This window comes from Ranitomeya imitator, chromosome 9 (assembly GCF_032444005.1).
Source record: "Ranitomeya imitator isolate aRanImi1 chromosome 9, aRanImi1.pri, whole genome shotgun sequence".
NCBI lineage: Eukaryota > Metazoa > Chordata > Amphibia > Anura > Dendrobatidae > Ranitomeya > Ranitomeya imitator.
Genome location: NC_091290.1, coordinates 91,252,523 through 91,273,301, shown reverse-complemented (window position 1 = coordinate 91,273,301; position 20,779 = coordinate 91,252,523). Strand labels below are relative to the sequence as shown.

General features: G+C 45.1%; 1 protein-coding gene across 4 annotated transcripts in view; it reads right to left on the bottom strand.

Moving 5' to 3' along the window:
- SPON1 (spondin 1) overlaps window positions 1–20,779 on the bottom strand; it is a 1,002,740-nt gene that overhangs the window by 422,891 nt on the left and 559,070 nt on the right. For all 4 annotated transcript variants that reach the window (XM_069739940.1, XM_069739943.1, XM_069739942.1 and 1 more), the window contains one exon: window positions 10,114–10,178. In XM_069739940.1, the coding sequence (XP_069596041.1) occupies window positions 10,114–10,178 (65 nt within the window). The remainder of the gene's footprint in view (window positions 1–10,113; window positions 10,179–20,779) is intronic.

The window sequence follows — 20,779 nt, the reverse complement described above, 5'->3', positions numbered from 1 at the left end:
GTCTATCTGTGTGCGCCACACATTACAACTGTCCCCTGCTGAAAAAAGCTAGGCCGCCTGGTTAGTCCTGCTAGCAGGTTTGAACTGCATGAAGCCACCTTTTTTATGTTAGGCGTCTGTCTGTCTGTCTGCGCCACACGTTACAACTGTCCCCCGCTGAAAAAAGCTAGGTCGCCTGGTTAGTCCTGCTAGCAGTTTTGAACTGCATTTAGCCACCTTTTTTATGTTATGCCTCTATCTGTCTGTCTATCTGTCTGCGCCACACATTACAACTGTCTCCCGCTGAAACAAGCTAGGCCGCCTGGTTATTCCTGCTAGCAGTTTTGAACTGCATGAAGCCACCTTTTTTATGTTGGGCCCCTGTCTGTCTGTGCCACACATTACAACTGTCCCCTGCTGAAAAAAAGTTAGGCCGCCTGGTTATTCCTGCTAGCAGGTTTGAACTGCATGAAGCCACCTTTTTTATGTTAGGCGTCTGTCTGTCTGTCTGCGCCACACGTTACAACTGTCCCCCGCTGAAAAAAGCTAGGTCGCCTGGTTAGTCCTGCTAGCAGTTTTGAACTGCATTTAGCCACCTTTTTTATGTTATGCCTCTATCTGTCTGTCTATCTGTCTGCGCCACACATTACAACTGTCTCCCGCTGAAACAAGCTAGGCCGCCTGGTTATTCCTGCTAGCAGTTTTGAACTGCATGAAGCCACCTTTTTTATGTTGGGCCCCTGTCTGTCTGTGCCACACATTACAACTGTCCCCTGCTGAAAAAAAGTTAGGCCGCCTGGTTAGTCCTGCTGGCAGTTTTGAATTGCATTTAGCCACCTTTTTATGTTAGACCTCTGTCTGTCTGTCTGCGTCACACATTAACATAGTAACATAGTCAGTAAAGCCGAAAAAAGACATTTGTCCATCCAGTTCAGCCTATATTCCATCATAATAAATCCCCAGATCTACGTCCTTCTACAGAACCTAATAATTGAATGATACAATATTGTTCAGCTCCAGGAAGACATCCAGGCCTCTCTTGAACCCCTCGACTGAGTTCGCCATCACCACCTCCTAAGGCAAGCAATTCCAGATTCTCACTGCCCTAACAGTAAAGAATCCTCTTCTATGTTGGTGGAAAAACCTTCTCTCTTCCAGACACAAAGAATGCCCCCTTGTGCCCGTACCTTCCTTGGTATAAACAGATCCTCAGCGAGATATTTGTATTGTCCCCTTATATACTTATACATGGTTATTAGATCGCCCCTCAGTCGTCTTTTTTCTAGACTAAATAATCCTAATTTCGCTAATCTATCTGGGTATTGTAGTTCTCCCATTCCCTTTATTAATTTTGTTGCCCTCTTTTGTACTCTCTCTAGTTCCATTATATCCTTCCTGAGCACCGGTGCCCAAAACTGGACACAGTACTCCATGTGCGGTCTAACTAGGGATTTGTACAGAGGCAGTGTAATGCTCTCATCATGTGCATCCAGACCTCTTTTAATGCACCCCATGATCCTGTTTACCTTGGCAGATGCTGCCTGGCACTGGCTGCTCCAGGTAAGTTTATCATTAACTAGGATCCTCAAGTCCTTCTCCCTGTCAGATTTACCCAGTGGTTTACCGTTCAGTGTGTAATGGTGATATTGATTCCTTCTTTCCATGTGTATAACCCCGCTGAAACAAGCTAGGCAGCCTGGTTAGTCCTGCTAGCAATTTGGAACTAGACTTAGCCACCTTTTTTATGTTAGGCCTCTGTCTGTCTGTTTGCGTCACACATTACAACTGTTCCCCGCTGAAAAAAAAAGGCCGCCTGGTTAGTCCTGCTAGCAGTTTTGAACTACATGAAGCCACCTTTTTTATGTTATGCCTCTGTCTGTCTATCTGTGTGCGCCACACATTACAACTGTCCCCTGCTGAAAAAAGCTAGGCCGCCTGGTTAGTCCTGCTAGCAGTTTTGAACTGCATTGAGCCACCGTTTATTATTTTAGGCCTCTGTCTGTCTGCGCCACACATTACAACTGTCCCCCGCTTAAAAAAGCTAGGCCGCCGGGTCATTCCTGCTAGCAGTTTTGAACTGCATTTAGCCACCTTTTTTTATGTTAGGCCTCAGTCTGTCTCTCTGTCTGTCTGCGCCACACATTACAACTGTCCCCCATGAAAAAAGCTAGGCCGCCGGGTTATTCCTGCTAGCAGTTTTGAACTGCATTTAGCCACCTTTTTTTATGTTAGGCCTCAGTCTGTCTCTCTGTCTGTCTGCGCCACACATTACAACTGTCCCCCGCTGAAAAAAGCTAGGCCGCCTGGTTAGTCCTGCTAGCAGTTTTAAACTGCATGAACCCACCTTTTTATGTTAGGCCTCTGTCTGTCTGTCTGTGCCACACATTACAACTGCCCCTCGCTAAAAAAAGCTTGGCCGCTTGGTTAGTCCTGCTAGCAGTTTAGAACTGCATTTAGCCTCCTTTTTTATGTTAGGCCTCTCTCTGCCTGTGCCACACATTAGAACTGCCCCCGCTGAAAAAAGCTAGGCCGCCTGGTTATTCCTGCTAGCAGTTTTGAACTGCATGACGCCACCTTTTTTATGTTAGGCCTCTGTCTGTCTGCGCCACACATTACAACTGTCCCCCGCTGAAAAAAGCTAGGCCGCCTGGATAGTCCTGCTAGCAGTTTTGAACTGTATATAGCCACCTTTTTTATGCTAGGCCTCTGTCTGTCTGTCTGTCTGCGCCACACATTACAACTGTCCCCCGCTGAAAAAAGCTAGGCCGCCTGGTTAGTCCTGCTAGCAGTTTTGAACTGCATTTAGCCACCTTTTTTATGTTAGGCCTCTGTCTGTGTGTCTGTCTGTGCCACACATTACAACTGTCCCCCGCTGAAACAAGCTAGGCCGCCTGGTTATTCCTGCTAGCAGTTATGAACTGCATGAAGCCACCTTTTTTATGTTTGGTCCCTGTCTGTCTGTCTGTCTGCGCCATACATTACAACTGTCCCCCGCTGAAAAAAGCTAGGCCGCCTGATTAGTCCTGCTAGCAGTTTTGAACTGCATTTAGCCACCTTTTTATGTTAGGCCTCTGTCTGTCTGTCTGTGCCACACATTATAACTGTCCCCCGCTGAAACAAGCTAGGCCACCTGGTTATTCCTTCTAGCAGTTATGAACTGCATGAAGCCACCTTTTTTTATGTTAAGCCTCTGTCTGTCTGTCTGCGCCACACATTACAACTGTCCCCGCTGAAAAAAGCTAGGTCGCCTGGTTAGTCCTGCGAGCAGTTTTGAACTGCATTTAGCCACCTTTTTTTATGTTAGGTCTCTGTCTGTCTGTCTGTCTGCACCACACATTACAACTGTCCCCCGCTGAAAAAAAGCTAGGCCGCCAGGTTATTCCTGCTAGCAGTTTTGAACTGCATTTAGCCACCTTTTTTTATGTTAGGCCTCTGTCTGTCTATGTGTCTGCGCCACACATTACAACTGTCCCCCGCTGAAAAAGCTAGGCCGCCTGGTTAGTCCTGCTATCAGTTTTGAACTGCATTTAGCCATCTTTTCTTATTTTAGGCCTCTGTCTGTCTGCGCCACACATTACAACTGTCCCCCGCTTAAAAAAGCTAGGCCGCCAGGTTAGTCCTGCTAGCAGTTTTGAACTGCATTTAGCCACCTTTTTTATGTTAGGCCTCTGTCTGTCTCTCTGTCTGTCTGCCCCACACATTACAACTGTCCCCCGCTTAAAAAAGCTAGGCCGCCTGGTTAGTCCTGCTAGCAGTTTTGAACTGCATTTAGCCACCTTTTTTATGTTCGACCTCTGTCTGTCTGTCTGTCTTCGCCACACATTACGACTGTTCCCCGCTGAAAAAAGCTATGCCGCCTGGTTAGTCCTGCTAGCAGTTTTGAACTGCATGAAACCACCTTTTTTGTGTTAGGCCTCTGTCTGTCTGTCTGCGCCACACATTACAACTGTCCCCCGCTGAAACAAGCTAGGCCGCCTGGTTTTTCCTGCTAGCAGTTTTGAACTGCATGAAGCCACCTTTTTTATGTTAGGCCTCTGTCTGTCTGTCTGCACCACACATTACAACTGTCCCCCGCTGAAAAAAGCTAGGCCGCCTGGTTATTCCTGCTAGCAGTTTTGAACTGCATTTAGCCACCTTTTTTTGTTAGGCCTCTGTCTGTCTGTGTCTGCGCCACACATTACAACTGTCCCCCCCCTGAAAAAATCTAGGCCGCTTGGTTAGTCCTGCTAGCAGTTTTGAACTGCATTTAGCCACCTTTTCTTATTTTAGGCCTCTGTCTGTCTGCGCCACACATTACAACTGTCCCCCGCTGAAAAAAGCTAGGCCGCCTGGTTAGTTCTGCTAGCAGTTTTGAACTGCATGTAGGCACCTTTTTTATTTTAGGCCTCTGTCTGTCTGACTGTCTGCACCACACATTACAACTGTCCTTCGCTGAACAAAGCTATGCCTCCTGTGTACTACTCAAACAAATTTTGAACTGACATTAGCCTACTTTTTATATTTTAGGCCTACTTTGTCTGTCTGAGCCACTTATTACAGTTGTCCTCCGCTGAACCAAGTTATGCTGCCTGTGTACTCCTCTTACCAATTTAGAACAGCATTTAGCCTACTTACTTATTTGGGCCTAGTAACTGTGTCAGACTCTCACAACAGTTGTCCTCCACTGCTGAACCCAGCTATGCCGCCTGTGTACTCATCTTACCAATTGTGAACTGAATATAGCCTTCTTTTTTACTTTAGGCCTACTCTGTGTGTCAGCCACTAATTACACTTGTCCTCCTCCACTGAACCACGCTATGCCGCCTGTGTACTCCACTTACCAATTTTGAACTGCAATTAGCCACCTTTTTTATTTTAGGCCTACTCTGTCTGTCTGAGCCACTTATTACAGTTGCCTTCCCCTGAACAGCTATGCTGCCTGTGTACTCCACTTACCAATTTTGAACTGCATTTTGCCTACTTACATATTTAGGCCTACTAACTGTGTCTGCCTCCCATTACAGTTGTCCTCCACTGAATAAAGCTGAGCCTCAATTTTCATACGGTGTCAGATATTAAACAGCATTTGGCCTACTTCTTTAGTTGGGCCTACAAATGGTGTGTGCTGCTGCTTGGTGTTCTCCACTGAATAAAGCTGAGCCTCAATTTTCATCTGGTGTCTGATATTACACTGCATTTGACATACTGGTTTGGTTACGCCTACTAACGGTGTCTGCCACTGCTTGCCTTTCTCCTCCACTGAACAAAGCTGAGCTTTAATTTTCATCCTGGTTAGGATATTACACTGCATTTGGCCAACTGGTTTGGTTACACCTACTAACGGTGTCTGCCGCTCCTTGCCTTTCTCCTCCACTGAACAAAGCTGAGCTTCAATTTTCATCCTGGTTAGGATATTACACTGCATTTGGCCTACTGGTTTGGTTACGCCTACTAACTGTGTCTGCCGCTCCTTGCCTTTCTCCTCCACTAAACAAAGCTGAGCTTCAATTTTCATTCAGGTTGGTTAGGATATTACACTGCATTTGGCCTACTAGTTTGGTTATGCCTACTAACGGTGTCAGCCGCTCCTTGCCTTTCTCCTCCACTGAACAAAACTGAGCTTCAATTTTGATCCTGGCTAGGATGTTACACTGCATTTGGCCTACTTGTTTGGCTGGGCCTACTAACGATGTCTGCTGCTGTTTCTTGTTCTCCTCCACTGAACAAAGCAGTGCCACCTGTTTACTCCTGTTACCAGTTTTCAACTGCATTTAGCCTACTTTTTTATTTTAGGCCTACTAACTGTGTCTGCCACTCATTACAGTTGTCCTCCACTGAACAAAGCAATGCTGCCTGTTTAGTCCCGTTACCAATTTTGAACTGCATTTAGCCTACTTTTTTTATTTAGGCCTATATCGGTGTTTCCTCCTCATCCTGCCCATTGCCCAGCCACTGCTAGATGAGTCTGCTGGTACATTGACCCAGACCACTCCATTCCCCTTGCACTCTACACAGCCAGAATCTGACCCTGCTGAAAGTCAGGTTTCCCTTCCAGCATATTATACCACCTTACACGGGGACAAAGAGGAAGGTGCAGATGAAAGTGCATGTTCCTTCATCAGGTCGGGGAGCATACTCTTTGGCGATGTCACTGGCACAGGGCCCCTCATAGTACGCAAAAGTGTCTCTGCCGGTGGGAGGCGCCCCTACCGTCAAACACACCGCCATACTTTGAGAGGCCCTGTGCCAGTGCCAATGTGAACGAGTTGCCCCCCCTCCCTGCTTGCTCAGGATCACAGCACTTGCAAAGTTGAAATATTTACCTCTCCCTGCTCCACCGCCGTGACATAGTCTGCGCTTCCTGGGCCCACGAAAAACTTGAACCAGCCCTATCCCCCCACAACTTTAGCCAAATGACCCCCAATTTTCAATGATTAACTATTATTATTATAAGGTAAATTAAGATTGACAAGCTTAAGTAACAAGAATGGATGTTTTTGACATTAAAATGTGCACTGTAGGTGTTTTCCTGTCCTCCACTCACTGCCGACTTTGATTCCCCATTGAGTTACATTGGGTTTCGTGTTTTGGTCGATCCCCGAATTTTCACAATAATTGGCCGATTTCACCCAACTTTTGACAAAGTCGGGTTTCGCGAAACCCGACTCGATCCTAAAAAAGTAAAAGTCGCTCAACTCTACTGATTACTGCTACACCTATTTTCAATCAAAAAATCACTTAAATAGGACCAGCTTCACAAAGTGAAGTAGACTAAGGGTATGTGTCCACCGTCCGTAATGACGGCACTTTGGACGGAGCAGAAAACTCTCTCCGCCCAAAGCGCATGTGTTCATTGCACACATCCGGAATCTCCGCACCCCATTCATAGGGCCCTGTGATTTTCCTTGCGGCGACAGAACGTCGCCGCAAGGTAAACAGACATGCTGCAATCAATAAATATGCGCCACATGTCGGTAAACACAGGCCTGCCGGGTGCGTGTCCGCACGCATAGTGGAGGCGGGATTTTATAAAATCCCCTCCACTATCTCACTGTAATATCTGGACGCTGCAGGTTGAGCGCTGCGGTTGTACACAGCATTCAATCCGCAGCTAAACCGGATGTAATCCTGAACATGACCATTATAGGTCATCAAAAGCTAGACATCATACAGCATTCCGAAAAAATGTAATGTAATGTAATCCTGAACATGACCCTTATAGGTCATCAAAAGCTAGACATCATACAGCATTCCGAAAAAATTCTGGAACAAATGAGAAACAAAACAATTAAAGTCAATCAGTGTGGAAAAAGTTATAAAGTCATTTCTAGAGCTTTGGGACAGTGATGAACCTTTCCAGGAGTGACTGGCCGACCTAAATTACCTAAGAGTAAAGATGGGTGAATCAGAACAGCAAGGTCCGGCGTCCATACCGAATACCTACTGTACATGCACGGGCACCTAACACGGACTTCACCAGAAAGTCTGTGTCACTGTCCAGGTTCGGCCCCCCAAACACCGGGTGTTTGTCCCACTGTCATGTTCATGAAAGTGCAGCACACACCGCTTCTGATCGGTGGTAAAATCATCACCCCTGTTCAGATAGCCGTGTTCACAAGCTGTCAAAAGACAGCGTGAGGCTGCCGCTATGATCGAAGGTATAAAGTTTACCTCCACTCATTGGTGTGGGCTGATGTGACTACTGCTCCCATCAACCAATGCCTGCTGCCGCAAATAACAGTGAGAGCAAGCACGGCTGAGTGGAGTATTCATCAGCTGCCGACTGAGCTGTAAATAAATAATTTAAAATAGAAAATGTTGTGGGTATTCCTGCATTTTTAATAACTAGCCAGGCAAAACTCAGAGCTCAGGGCTGCAACCCCCAACTTTCATCAAAGCAGGTTATCAAGAATAGAGGGGTACCTACGCCGTTTTTAAAAAAAAAATATTAAAGAAAACCTAAGGGGTTATCACTGCGCTTACTCTCAGAGGCTCACAGATAATGAATGTCAAACTGATTGTACAATATGGAACACTGTAACAAAAAGCTGTGGTGCATTGCAATATGCTAGTGAGTGACAGTGTGTGCAGCTACTTACTTGTATAGATCAAAAGCAGAGTTGCTGGTATCGTGCGTAGGTGTACAGGATCACAGGCGGTGATGAGTGAAGGCAGAAAGAATAGTGGCGTGCTCCGGCCAGAAGCTCCGCCGCCAAGTAACATCAAGTAAGTGGCTGCACATACGGTCACTCACTAGCATATTGCAGTGCACCGCAGCTTTTCTTACAGTGTTCTACATTCAACAATCAGTTTGACATTCATTATCTGTGAGCCTCTGAGAGAAAGCGCAGTGATAGTCCCTTTGGTTTTTTATTAATAATAGTGTATTTAGCAGGATTTGCACCGAGCCTGCACCTTCACTTGCGGCTACCAACATATATATTTTAGTCTAGGAGCGCAAGTGTGCTTTTTTTCTGTATATGTTTTTTAAAAATTATTTATTTGAATTATTAAAAAATACGGTGTGGGAATCCCTCCATTCTTGATAACTAGCCTTGCTAAAGCTGACAGATGAGTGTTGCAGCCCCAGCTGTGAGTTTTGCCAGTTAGTTATCGAAAATATAGGGGAACCCACGCCATTTTTAAACAAATTTATGTATAGTGCAGGCACTGGCTGATGAATACTCCCATCAGCTGCCTACTCTCACTGTTATTAGCAGCAGTAGGGGTCGGCTGCCCCCTCATTCAAGTGAATGGGTTCTGGGTTTGGCTCCGGGTACTGTTCTGGTACCCAAACAGGAACTTTTTGTAACTGTTCGACCGAACCCACCAGACCCGAACATCCAGGTGTTTGTCCACCTCTACCCAAGAGGGCAGCGACAACTCTTCGAAGAGGTCACAAAAGACCCCACAAAAACATCTGTAGAACTGCAGGCCTCACTTGCCTCAGTTAAGGTCAGTGTTTATGACTTTACCATAAGAAAGAGAGTGGGCAAAATAGACAGCAAGTCCCAAGACGAAAACCACTGTTGTGCTATAAGAACATAATGACTTGTTTCAGTTTTTTCACTTTTATGAGAAAGCATCTTGATGATCCTCAAGATTTTTGGGAGAATACTCTGATTGACGAGTCAAATGTTGAACTTTTTTGGAAGGTGTATGTCCCATTACATCAGGCATAGAAGTAACACAGCATTTCACAAAAGGGACATCATACTATTGGTAAAATATGGTGGTAGTGTGATGTCTGGGTCTGTTTTGCTTCTTCAGGGCCCGGAAGACTTGCTGTGGTAAATTGAACCATAAATTCCGCTGTCTACCAAAAAATTCTAAAAGAGAATGTCTGGCACTTGTTTTGTGACCTCAAGCTGCAGCGTACTTGGGTTAAGCAGCAGGATAATGATCCAAAACACACCAGCAAGTCCACCTCTGAATGGCTTAAGAAAAACTAAATTGAAACTTTGGAGAGGACTTGTCAAACTATTGACCTTAATTTGATTGAGATGCTGTGCCATGACCTTAAAAAGGCAGTTCATACTTGGAAACCCTCCAGTGTGGCTGAATTACAACAATTCCTCAGAGGTGAGTGTGGGCCAAAATTCCTCCAGAACATTGTAAAAGTCTCATTGTCAGTTATCACAAATGCTTGATTGAAGTTGTTGCTGCTAAGGGTGGCCCACCAAGTTATAGCAGCCCACCAAGTCACTTTTTCACACAGGGCTCTGTAGGTTTGGATCTCTTTTTCTCTTAATAATAAATACCTTAATTTCAAAACTGCATTTTGTGCTTATTTGTGTTGCCTAATATTACGGTAATTTTTTTTTTATATCTAAAACATTTAAGTGTGTCAAATATGCAAAAGAATAGAAAAGCAGGAAGGGTGCAAACACTTTTTTTTACACCACTGTATATATGTTTGTGACATGTGCTGCACTTTAGGCTAAAATATAGCTACAATATAGTTGGGCCAAATTTCAACATTTTTTAGAAGTAAAACATCTGATGTACATGTTAGCAGTGATTTGTTAGAGTGAGCCACCTCTGGGTTACACAGTTCATCACTTTATCTCTGGGATAAAGCAGGTGTCACACATGTCAGCACTGAAATTAGAAAGCACTTAAAATTAAAGAGAAACATGTTTTTTTCACACTTACACATTTAAGGGTTGCCAAGCTGGCCACTGTGCCTTGGCTTTGATGACAGTCAATACTTCATCACCCTGAAAAATAAAGGAATGTTAATGTTAATCTTTATTTTTTATATAGCGCCAACATATTCCGCAGCGCTTTACAGTTTGCATGTATTATCATCACTGTCGCCGATGGGGCTCACAATCCAGATTCCCTATCAGTATGTCTTTGGAATGTGGGAGGAAACTGGAGTACCAGGAGGAAACCCACACAAACACGGAGAGAACATACAAACTCCTTGGAGATGTTACTATTAAATCTAAAAATTCTACAGTAGTTCATGATACAAAAGTTTACTCCAAAACAGCCCTAGGCAAAGTGCAGCCTGCAGGACAAATGTGGCCCATAGGATGTTCCGGAATGGTCCTTGGACACGAACAGTCAGAGTATTCCATGGGGAGCTGTGTGGAGACATAATGCTGTGTATGGAGGCTGTGTGGGGACATAATAATGCACGGAGAGCTATGTAGAAACATAATACTCTGTAGGTTGCTGCTCTGTATAGGGACGCTGAAATGAACGTAATTTGAAGGGCTGTGTGGGGTCATATTAGTGTGTAGGTCGGGCTGTGTGGGGTTATAACACTATTTAGAGAGCTGTGAGGAGACATAATATCTGTGTGGGGACTGTGAGGGAACATGATATTTTGTAATAAACTGGTGTGTGGACATCATACTGTGTCGGGACCTGATAGTGTATTTATGGCTTTGTGGGGACCTGATACTATGTTAGGGGACATTACAGTTTGAGAGGCTGTGAGCGTGGACAACATACTGTTTGAGAAACTTTGTGCGTATATAATAATGTCTGGGAGGCTTTTTGGTGACATCATACAATGTGGACTATTTGAGGGGTCATTTTATTGTGGGACTGCTGTGTGGGGTCATTATTTCATTATTGTACATGGGGCTGTGTGGCGAAATCATACTGCATGTGTGGCATTTTGGGGACAGCATACTGTGTAAAGGGACATTATAATTAGTTTTGTGGGAACATCATGCTGTTTCTTGCATTGCTTTGTAGGGGCATCAAACTCTATGATGAGCTTTGTGGAGATACAATGATATTCTGGGACATTATACTGTTTAAGGGGACATCATACTGTTTGAGAAGCTGGGTGGGAACATTGTACTGTGTGGTGGGACTATGGAGGAGAATACATTTCCAGCTGTTGGTTTGGCCATCTACAACAGTCACAAGCTCTCATATGGTGCTTGGGGAAAATGAATTGCCCACCTGTACACTAAAGATATCTTTTTTGGTATCTGGAAAGGAGTAGGAAATGTTAACTTGTAACCTATGGTAGCTGATGACCACAAATCATAAATATTTCCCATAAAACACGATTTTTTATTAGAACTCTAAAGATATCACCGTCCCGTGGCTACTGGCACTCTCAATCACCGTGAAAAAAATAACAAAAGTGCAAACAATAGTGAAAAAAAACGGTGAAAAACCCTGGTTGGGGGAGGATTTTACTGAATCCTATTAAGTTATCTATACTGATACCTGCCTAGCTGAGGGGGTTGGCACCCTAGGGGGAGCGCTGTGGCGCCCCCGCTCAACGATGGCTTACCCTAGGCTCCCTAGATAAATCCTGCAGTGGATGTTAACCCTTCTACCCAAGATACAGTTCTAAAGGATCCCCTGATATCTATACAGAGATCATTCCTATACCTAAGGAAACCTCATCCCCCAATCCTATTATAAACAATAGAGAACATGTGTTCCGGCAATGGTCGAAAATGTGTGCAAATTTTGCATACTCCTGATTTATGATGTCAGTATAAATGTCTCTGAGCCATCAAATCACATAATCATCCCTAGCACTTTAGTCCCTCATTATTTGATATTGCAGGGATTTTACAACAATAATTTCTTGTGGTGCAGGGTGTCATAACTGTCTCAAGACTGGAGGTGGCATCGGCGCCGTGTCCACGGAACCCACCACCTTCTTTAACAGAGATCTGTGAAACACGTTGTGTATTTTATATAAAGTAGGAAGCTCCAATCGGTAAGCTACCGGGTTAATGATGTCGGCGACCTTAAATGGACCAATAAACCTTGGACCCAATTTCAGGGATGGTACTTTGAGCTTTATGTTTTTTTGTGGACAACCACACCCAATCACCCACACTCAGGTCCGGGCCTGGCACACGTCTACTGTCAGCCACTCGTTTGTACCTAGTACCCATGCTCAGCAAGCGCTGTTTCACTCTCCTCCAAACAGATGACAGTTGTGCTCCTAGCTGGTCCTCCTCAGGAACGCCAGCAGAGCCACCGTGACGCAGAGTAAAAAATTGAGGATGGTACCCATAAACACAAAAGAACGGGGACTCCCCAGACGATTCCTGGCGGTGACTGTTAATGGCAAACTCAGCCAAAGGAAGGAACGTCGACCATTCCTCCTGGTTGTCAGAAACAAAGCAGCGTAAGTACTGCTCCAAATTCTGGTTCATACGCTCGGTCTGACCATTTGACGGAGGATGAAACACCAAAGAATGCGACAACTTGATCCCCAGCCGTGAGCAAAAAGCTTTCCAAAATTTCGCCACAAACTGAGTACCCCTACCACTATGTCAGACGGGACCCCGTGAAGTCTGACCACCTCCTGCACAAAAACCTGAGCCAGAGTCTTTGCATTAGGCAACGAAGGCAAGGACACAAAGTGCGATATCTTTGAGAACCAATCAACAAAAAACCAAGATGACCGTGTTCCCAGCAGAGGAAGGTAGGTCTGTAATAAAATCCATGGAGATCTCCGTCCATGGCCTACTGGGTACCCCTAGAGGATGTAATGAGCCAGCAGGACGGGAGTGAGGCGTCTTAGCCCTAGCACATGTGGTACATGCTGATACGTACGAGACCACATCCTGTCGGATTTTGGGCCACCAAAACCGACGCGACACCAACTCCAAGGTACCCCTAACCCCTGGATGGCCAGCCAGAACAGCATCATGATGCTCACCCAACACCTTTAGGCGAAGATGGAGCGGTACAAATGATTTGTTAACAGGAAGCTGTGGTGGTACTTCCTCCTGAGCCTTGGCAATCTCCGCCTCAACCTCTGACGTGAGAGCCGAGACCACTACACCCTTTTGGAGGATGGGTACCGGATCTTCCCGAGGTTCTCCCCTCGGAAAACACCTGGATAAAGCATCTGCCTTAGTATTCTTAGAACCCGGCGGTACGTGACCAAAAAGTTGAAACGCGTGAAAAACAATGCCCAGCGAGCCTGCCTGAGGGACAGACGCTTGGCTGACTCTAAATAGAGCAGATTTTTATGGTCGGTGATAACTGTAACCTGGTGGACCGCCCCCTCCAAGAAGTGTTGCCATTCCTCAAAAGCCAACTTGATAGCCAACAACTCCCTGTTGCCGATATCGTAGTTACGTTTGGCAGATGACAGCTTCTTGGAAAAGTAGGCGCATGGATGCAACTCGCCCAAGGATGAGCCTTGTGACAGCACCGCCCCCACTCCAACCTCAGACGCATCGACCTCCACGGTAAATGGTTTTGATACGTCTGGTTGCACCAGAATGGGGCTGAAGCAAAACTGTTCTTAAGAAATTCGAATGCGCGCACAGCAGCCTCCGGTGGTACCCTTTTTTGTCATGTCAGTAAGCGGTTTAGCAATGGTAGAAAAATCTTTGATAAATTTTCTATAATAATTAGAAAATCCAAGGAATCGATGGAGTGCTTTTAGGTTATCAGGCCGTTCCCAATGCAGCACCGCTTGCACCTTAACGGCATCCATTTTAAACCCTGAAGCAGACACAATATAACCCAAGAAAGGCAACTCCTTAACCAAAAAAAAACACATTTCTCAAGTTTTGCATAGAGCTGATTTTCTTTGAGTAGCTGTAGCACCTGCCTCACATGCTCTAAATGAGTATCACGGTCGCATGAATAAATGAGAATGTCATCTAAGTACGCAATAACGAATTTCCCCAGTACATGCGAGAACACAATTTATGAAATGTTAGAATACAGCAGGCGCGTTTGTCAACCCAAATGGCATCACCAAATTTTCAAAATGACCCTCAGGAGTATTAAAAGCCGTCTTCCATTCATCACCTTGACGGACTCTTATGAGGTTGTACGCCCCCCTGAGGTCAAGCTTGGAAGACCACTTAGCACCAGCCACCTGGTTGAACAAATCAGGTATCAGTGGCATAGGGTATAGATCACAAACCGTAATCTGGTTTAACTCCCTAAAGTCCAGACACGGGCGTAGTCCGCCATCTTTCTTCTTAACGAAGAAGAACCCCGCTGCCACAGGTGAGGACGAAGGCCTGATGTGCCCTTTGCTCAGACTCTCATCAATGTAGTCCTTTAGGGCTTGCCTCTCAGGACTAGAGATGTTAAACATCCTAGCTTTCGGCAATTTGGCCCCTGGTTTAAACCTAATACTACAGTCATAGGGTCGATGTAGTGGCAATTCAGAGCAACCCTTCTCAGAGAACACTGTTATGATCCGGTGACATTGGAGCAGCATGAAAACTTTCACTGGAGTAGGTGGTCACTATACTGACCGCAAATCCTGATCTTAACACCGCAACTAGAAGTAGCCGTGGAGTGTACCTAACCAATCCTAGACACCTCGTCACAGCCGGAGGACTAAATACCCCTAAAGATGGAAATAGGAATACTATCTTGCCTCAGAGCAGAACCCCAAAGGATAGACAGCCCCCCACAAATATTGGCGGTGAGTCAGAGAGGAAAAAACATACACAGGCAGAAAAACAGGAATTAGCACAAGAGGCCACTCTAGCTAAATAGGACAGGATAGGACAGAGTTCTGTGCGGTCAGTATTAAAACCCTTCAAAAATATCCACAGCAGAATATACAAAAACTTCCTACATCTAACTAAAGACGTAGGAGCGTAAATCTGCAACTCCAGCGCATCCTACATTCAGAGCAGGAATACAATCAAAAACAAACACACAGCCTGTGTGCCACAGAAAAAGAAACAGACACTTAACTTTGCTGAAATGGCAACCAAGCAGGAGAAGCCAGAAAGAGATCCATCATATCCCAAAAAACATTGACAACTGGCAAGGACTAATGAGTCCTGCAAGCCTAAATACCCCAGTCAGAACTGCAATTAGCAGATACACCTGTCCAAGACTGCAGCCCAGGAACAACTGCATTACCATCTGCTACCACCAGAGGGAGCTCAAAAGCAGAATTCACAACAGAACACATCTGCGAAATCCAGCAGTGACTCAGGAATGCTGGAAGTCACAGCAGACACACATGTGGCCAGGCAATTCTCCTGGCAAATTCCGCTCCACTGAATAATATCCTGAGTTTTCCAGTCAATCACTGGGTTGTGCATAGACAACCATGGAAAACCCATAACCATTTGTGCAGGAAGATTACTGAGCACCCTACATGTAACTTGCTCAGAATGTAGGACCCCAATGTGGAGTTTAACCTCAGCCACAAACTCAGTAATCTCCCCCTGTGGGAGTGGAGTAGCATTGATGGTGACCACCCGGAGAGGATGAGGCAGTTTATCGACCGTGAACCCGGCCGTGCACGCAAACTCCGCATCAATGAGATTAGTGGCCGACCCACTATCCACAAAAACAGTGATTGGCAGCTCTTTGCCAGCGACAATAACTCTGGCAGGGAGCACACATTGAGAGACCCCCATGGAGAATATGCATAAGCTCAGATGGGCTCCATGGGCTCACCTGCAGCAACCACACGTGCACCTACGCCCTCCCCCATAGACGGTGTCTCTTGCGCCCCCTGACGCAAACGGCGATCAATGCGGACAACAAGACTCATGGCAGACTCTAGAGAAGCAGGAGTCTCATACATAAGGAGGGCTTGTTTAACCCTTCTCGAAACCCCATGTACAAATTGACTCCGCAACGCAGGGTCATTCCATTGTGTGTCCACTGCCCAGCGGCGAAATTCAGAACAGTAATCCTTCGCCATTCGCTCCCCCTGGCGGAGAGCGCGTATTTTAGACTCTGCTAGAGCCAGTCTGTCAGGATCATCATAAATGAGTCCATGAGCAGAAAAAAAAATCTCCACTGAGTTAAATGCAGTTGAATCAGATGGTAATGAAAACGCCCATGCTTGGGGGTCTCCGTTTAGTAATGACAATACTAGGCCCACACACTGAGCCTCATTACCTGAGGAAACCGGGCGCATACGAAAATATAATTTGCAAGCTTCACAAAAAACAACAAATTTACCGCGTTCCCCAGCAAACCTCTCAGGTAAAGGGATCTTTGGCTCTGCGACTCTACCTGCAGTTTCAGCTTGCACATTAGACACTACAAGACTTTGTTGCTAAACTGTCCTCTTCAACTCAGTGACCTGTAAGGACAGCGCCTCCAACTGGCGGGTTATGGAAATCATGGGATCCATGGCATCCAAAATTTATTTTGGGCTGATTATAATGTCATGGGGGTATTGGGTAGACTAAAGCTGATTACCCGGGCCCCTGCGATATCCCTCAGACTAGGGAAAACCCTGTCTGTCCCTCTCCCAGAATTTACACTGATCGTGTGCTTGTCTGGGCCGCCAGGCCTGACCCTAACTCCTGTTTCAGCCCTATGCTGAAACCTCCACCCGCCACCCAGTGATAAGACCACACACGAACCTACACAGAAAGTACAGACAGGGAAAACTGAAAACGCACCACGCCGCAGACACACAGGAAAACACTATAATGTGCACAGGGCAAAAATAAACACAAATAGAGGAAGGAGAAATATGATAAGGGATAATACACCACCAGATACGATACTTCAACTCCTAGACTACCACTCCAGACCGAGATCACCAGGCACAAGACACAAGCTATAATCGGTGATGCCCAAAGTCCAGAATGACTATTTAAAGGCCATTGGCGTGACCCAGCCTCCAACCAGATTACCAGCCAGATTAACCCTGGATAACCTGGATAAAATCTAGCCGGCGCCACTGAGCATATAGTGAACAAATGTGGAATTACCGCTGTCTGTCAGACGCCCTAGTGTGAACAGCGTCCGACATGACAGCGCCACAATGCTCCCCCTAGGGTGCCAACCCCCGCAGCTAGGCAGGTATTAGTATAGATAATTTAATAGGATTCAGTAAAATCCTCCCCCAACCAGGGTTTTTCACCGTTTTTTCACTATTGTTTGCACTTTTGTTGTTTTTTTCACGGTCATTGAGAATGTCAGTAGCCACGGGACGGTGGCATATTAACCCCTTTACCCCCAAGGGTGGTTTGCACGTTAATGACCAGGCCAATTTTTACAATTCTGACCACTGTCCCTTTATGAGGTTATAACTCCGAAACGCTTCAACGGATCCTGGTGATTCTGACATTGTTTTCTTGTGACATATTGTACTTCATGATAGTGGTAAAATTTCTTTGATAGTACCTGCGTTTATTTGTGAAAAAAACGGAAATTTGGCGAAAATTTTGAAAATTTCGCAATTTTCAAACTTTGAATTTTTATGCAATTAAATCACAGAGATATGTCACACAAAATACTTAATAAGTAACATTTCCCACATGTCTCCTTTACATCAGCATAATTTTTGAACCAATTTTTTTTTTTGTTAGGGAGTTATAAGGGTTAAAAGTTGACCAGCAATTTCTCATTTTTACAACACCATTTTTTTTTAGGGACCACGTCTCATTTGAAGTCATTTTGAGGGGTCTATATGATAGAAAATGCCCAAGTGTGACACCATTCTAAAAACTGCACCCCTCAAGGTGCTCAAAACCACATTCAAGAAGTTTATTAACCCTTCAGGTGTTTAATAGGAATTTTTGGAATGTTTAAATAAAAATGAACATTTAACTTTTTTACACAAAAAATTTACTTCAGCTCCAATTTGTTTTATTTTACCAAGGGTAACAGGAGAAATTGGACCCAAAAAGTTGTTGTCCAATTTGTCCTGAGTACGCTGATACCCCATATGTGGCAGTAAACCACTGTTTGGGCGCATGGGAGAGCTCGGAAGGGAAGGAGCGCTATTTGACTTTTCAATGCAAAATTGACAGGAATTGAGATGGGACGCCATGTTGCGTTTGGAGAGCCACTGATGTGCCTAAACATTGAAACCCCCCACAAGTGACACCATTTTGGAAAGTAGACCCCCTAAGGAACTTATCTGGATGTGTGGTGAGCACTTTGACCCACCAAGTGCTTCACAGAAGTTTATAATGCAGAACCGTAAAAATAAAAAATCATATTTTTTCACAAAAATTATATTTTTGCCCCCAATTTTTTATTTTTCCAAGGGTAAGAGAAGAAATTGGACCTCAAAAGTTGTTGTCCAATTTGTCCTGAGTACGCTGATACCCCATATGTGGCAGTAAACCACTGTTTGGGCGCATGGGAGAGCTCGGAAGGGAAGGAGCGCAGTTTGACTTTTCAATGCAAAATTGACAGAAATTGAGATGGGACGCCATGTTGCGTTTGGAGAGCCACTGATGTGCCTAAACATTGAAACCCCCCACAAGTGACACCATTTTGGAAAGTAGACCCCCTAAGGAACTTATCTAGAGGTGTGGTGAGCACTTTGACCCACCAAGTGCTTCACAGAAGTTTATAATGCAGAACCGTAAAAATAAAAAATCATATTTTTTCACAAAAATTATATTTTTGCCCCCAATTTTTTTATTTTTCCAAGGGTAAGAGAAGAAATTGGACCTCAAAAGTTGTTGTCCAATTTGTCCCGAGTACGCTGATACCCCATATGTGGCAGTAAACCACTGTTTGGGCGCATGGGAGAGCTCGGAAGGGAAGGAGCGCCGTTTGACTTTTCAATGCAAAATTGACAGGAATTGAGATGGGACGCCATGTTGCGTTTGGAGAGCCACTGATGTGCCTAAACATTGAAACCCCCCACAAGTGACACCATTTTGGAAAGTAGACCCCCTAAGGAACTTATCTGGATGTGTGGTGAGCACTTTGACCCACCAAGGGCTTCACAGAAGTTTATAATGCAGAGCCATAAAAATAAAACTAAATTTTTTTCCCACAAAAATTATTTTTTAGCCCCCAGTTTTGTATTTTCCCTAGGGTAACAGGAGAAATTGGACCCCAAAAGTTGTTGTCCAATTTGTCCTGAGTACGCTGATACCCCATATGTGGGGGGGAACCACCGTTTGGGCACATGGGAGGGTTCGGAAGGGAAGGAGCGCCATTTGGAATGCAGACTTAGATGGAATGGTCTGCAGGCGTCACATTGCGTTTGCAGAGCCCCTAATGTACCTAAACAGTAGAAACCCCCCACAAGTGACACCATTTTGGAAAGTAGACCCCCTAAGGAACTCATCTTGATGTGTTGTGAGAGCTTTGAACCCCCAAGTATTTCACTACAGTTTATAACGCAGAGCCATGCAAATAAAAAATATTTTTTTTCCACAAAAATTATATTTTAGCCCCCAGTTTTGTATTTTTCCAAGGTTAGCAGGAGAAATTGGACCCTAAATGTTGTTGTCCAATTTGTCCTGAGTACGCTGATACCCGATATGTGGGGGGGAACCACCGTTTGGGCGCATGGGAGGGCTCGGAAGGGAAGGAGCATCATTTGGAATGCAGACTTAGATGGATTGGTCTGCAGGCGTCACATTGCGTTTGCAGAGCCCCTAATGTACCTAAACAGTAGAAACCCCCCACAAGTGACCCCATATTGGAAACTAGACCCCTCAATGAACTTATCTAGATGTGTTGTGAGAACTTTGAACCCCCAAGTGTTTCACTACAGTTTATAACGCAGAGCCGTGAAAATAAAAAATCTTTTTGTTTTCCCACAAAAATTATTTTTTAGCCCCCAGTTTTGTATTTTCCCAAGGGTAACAGGAGAAATTGGTCCACAAAAGTTGTTGTCCAATTTGTCCTGAGTACGCTGATACCCCATATGTTGGGGTAAACCCCTGTTTGGGCACACAGGAGAGCTCGGAAGGGAAGGAGCACTGTTTTACTTTTTCAACGCAGAATTGGCTGGAATTGAGATCGGACGCCATGTCGTGTTTGGAGAGCCCCTGATGTGCCGAAACAGTGGAAACCCCCCAATTATAACTGAAACCCTAATCTAAACACACCCCTAACCCTAATTCCAACGGTAACCCTAACCACACCTCTAACCCTGACACACCCCTAACCCTAATCCCAACCCTATTCCCAACTGTAAATGTAATCTAAACCCTAACCCTAACTTTAGCCCCAACCCTAACTGTAGCCCCAACCCTAACCCTAACCCTAGCCCTAACCTAGCCCTAACCCTAACCCTAGCCCTAACCCTAGCCCTAACCCTAGCCCTAGCCCTAACCCTAACCCTAGCCCTAACCCTAGCCCTAACCCTAGCCCTAGCCCTAACCCTAGCCCTAACCCTAGCCCTAGCCCTAACCCTAGCCCTAACCCTAGCCCTAACCCTAGCCCTAGCCCTAACCCTAGCCCTAATGGGAAAATGGAAATAAATACATTTTTTTTTATTTTTCCCTAACTAAGGGGGTGATGAAGGGGGGTTTGATTTACTTTTATAGCGAGTTTTTTAGCGGATTTTTATGATTGGCAGACGTCACACACTGAAAGACCCTTTTTATTGCAAAAAATATTTTTTGCAATACCACATTTTGAGAGCTATAATTTTTCCATATTT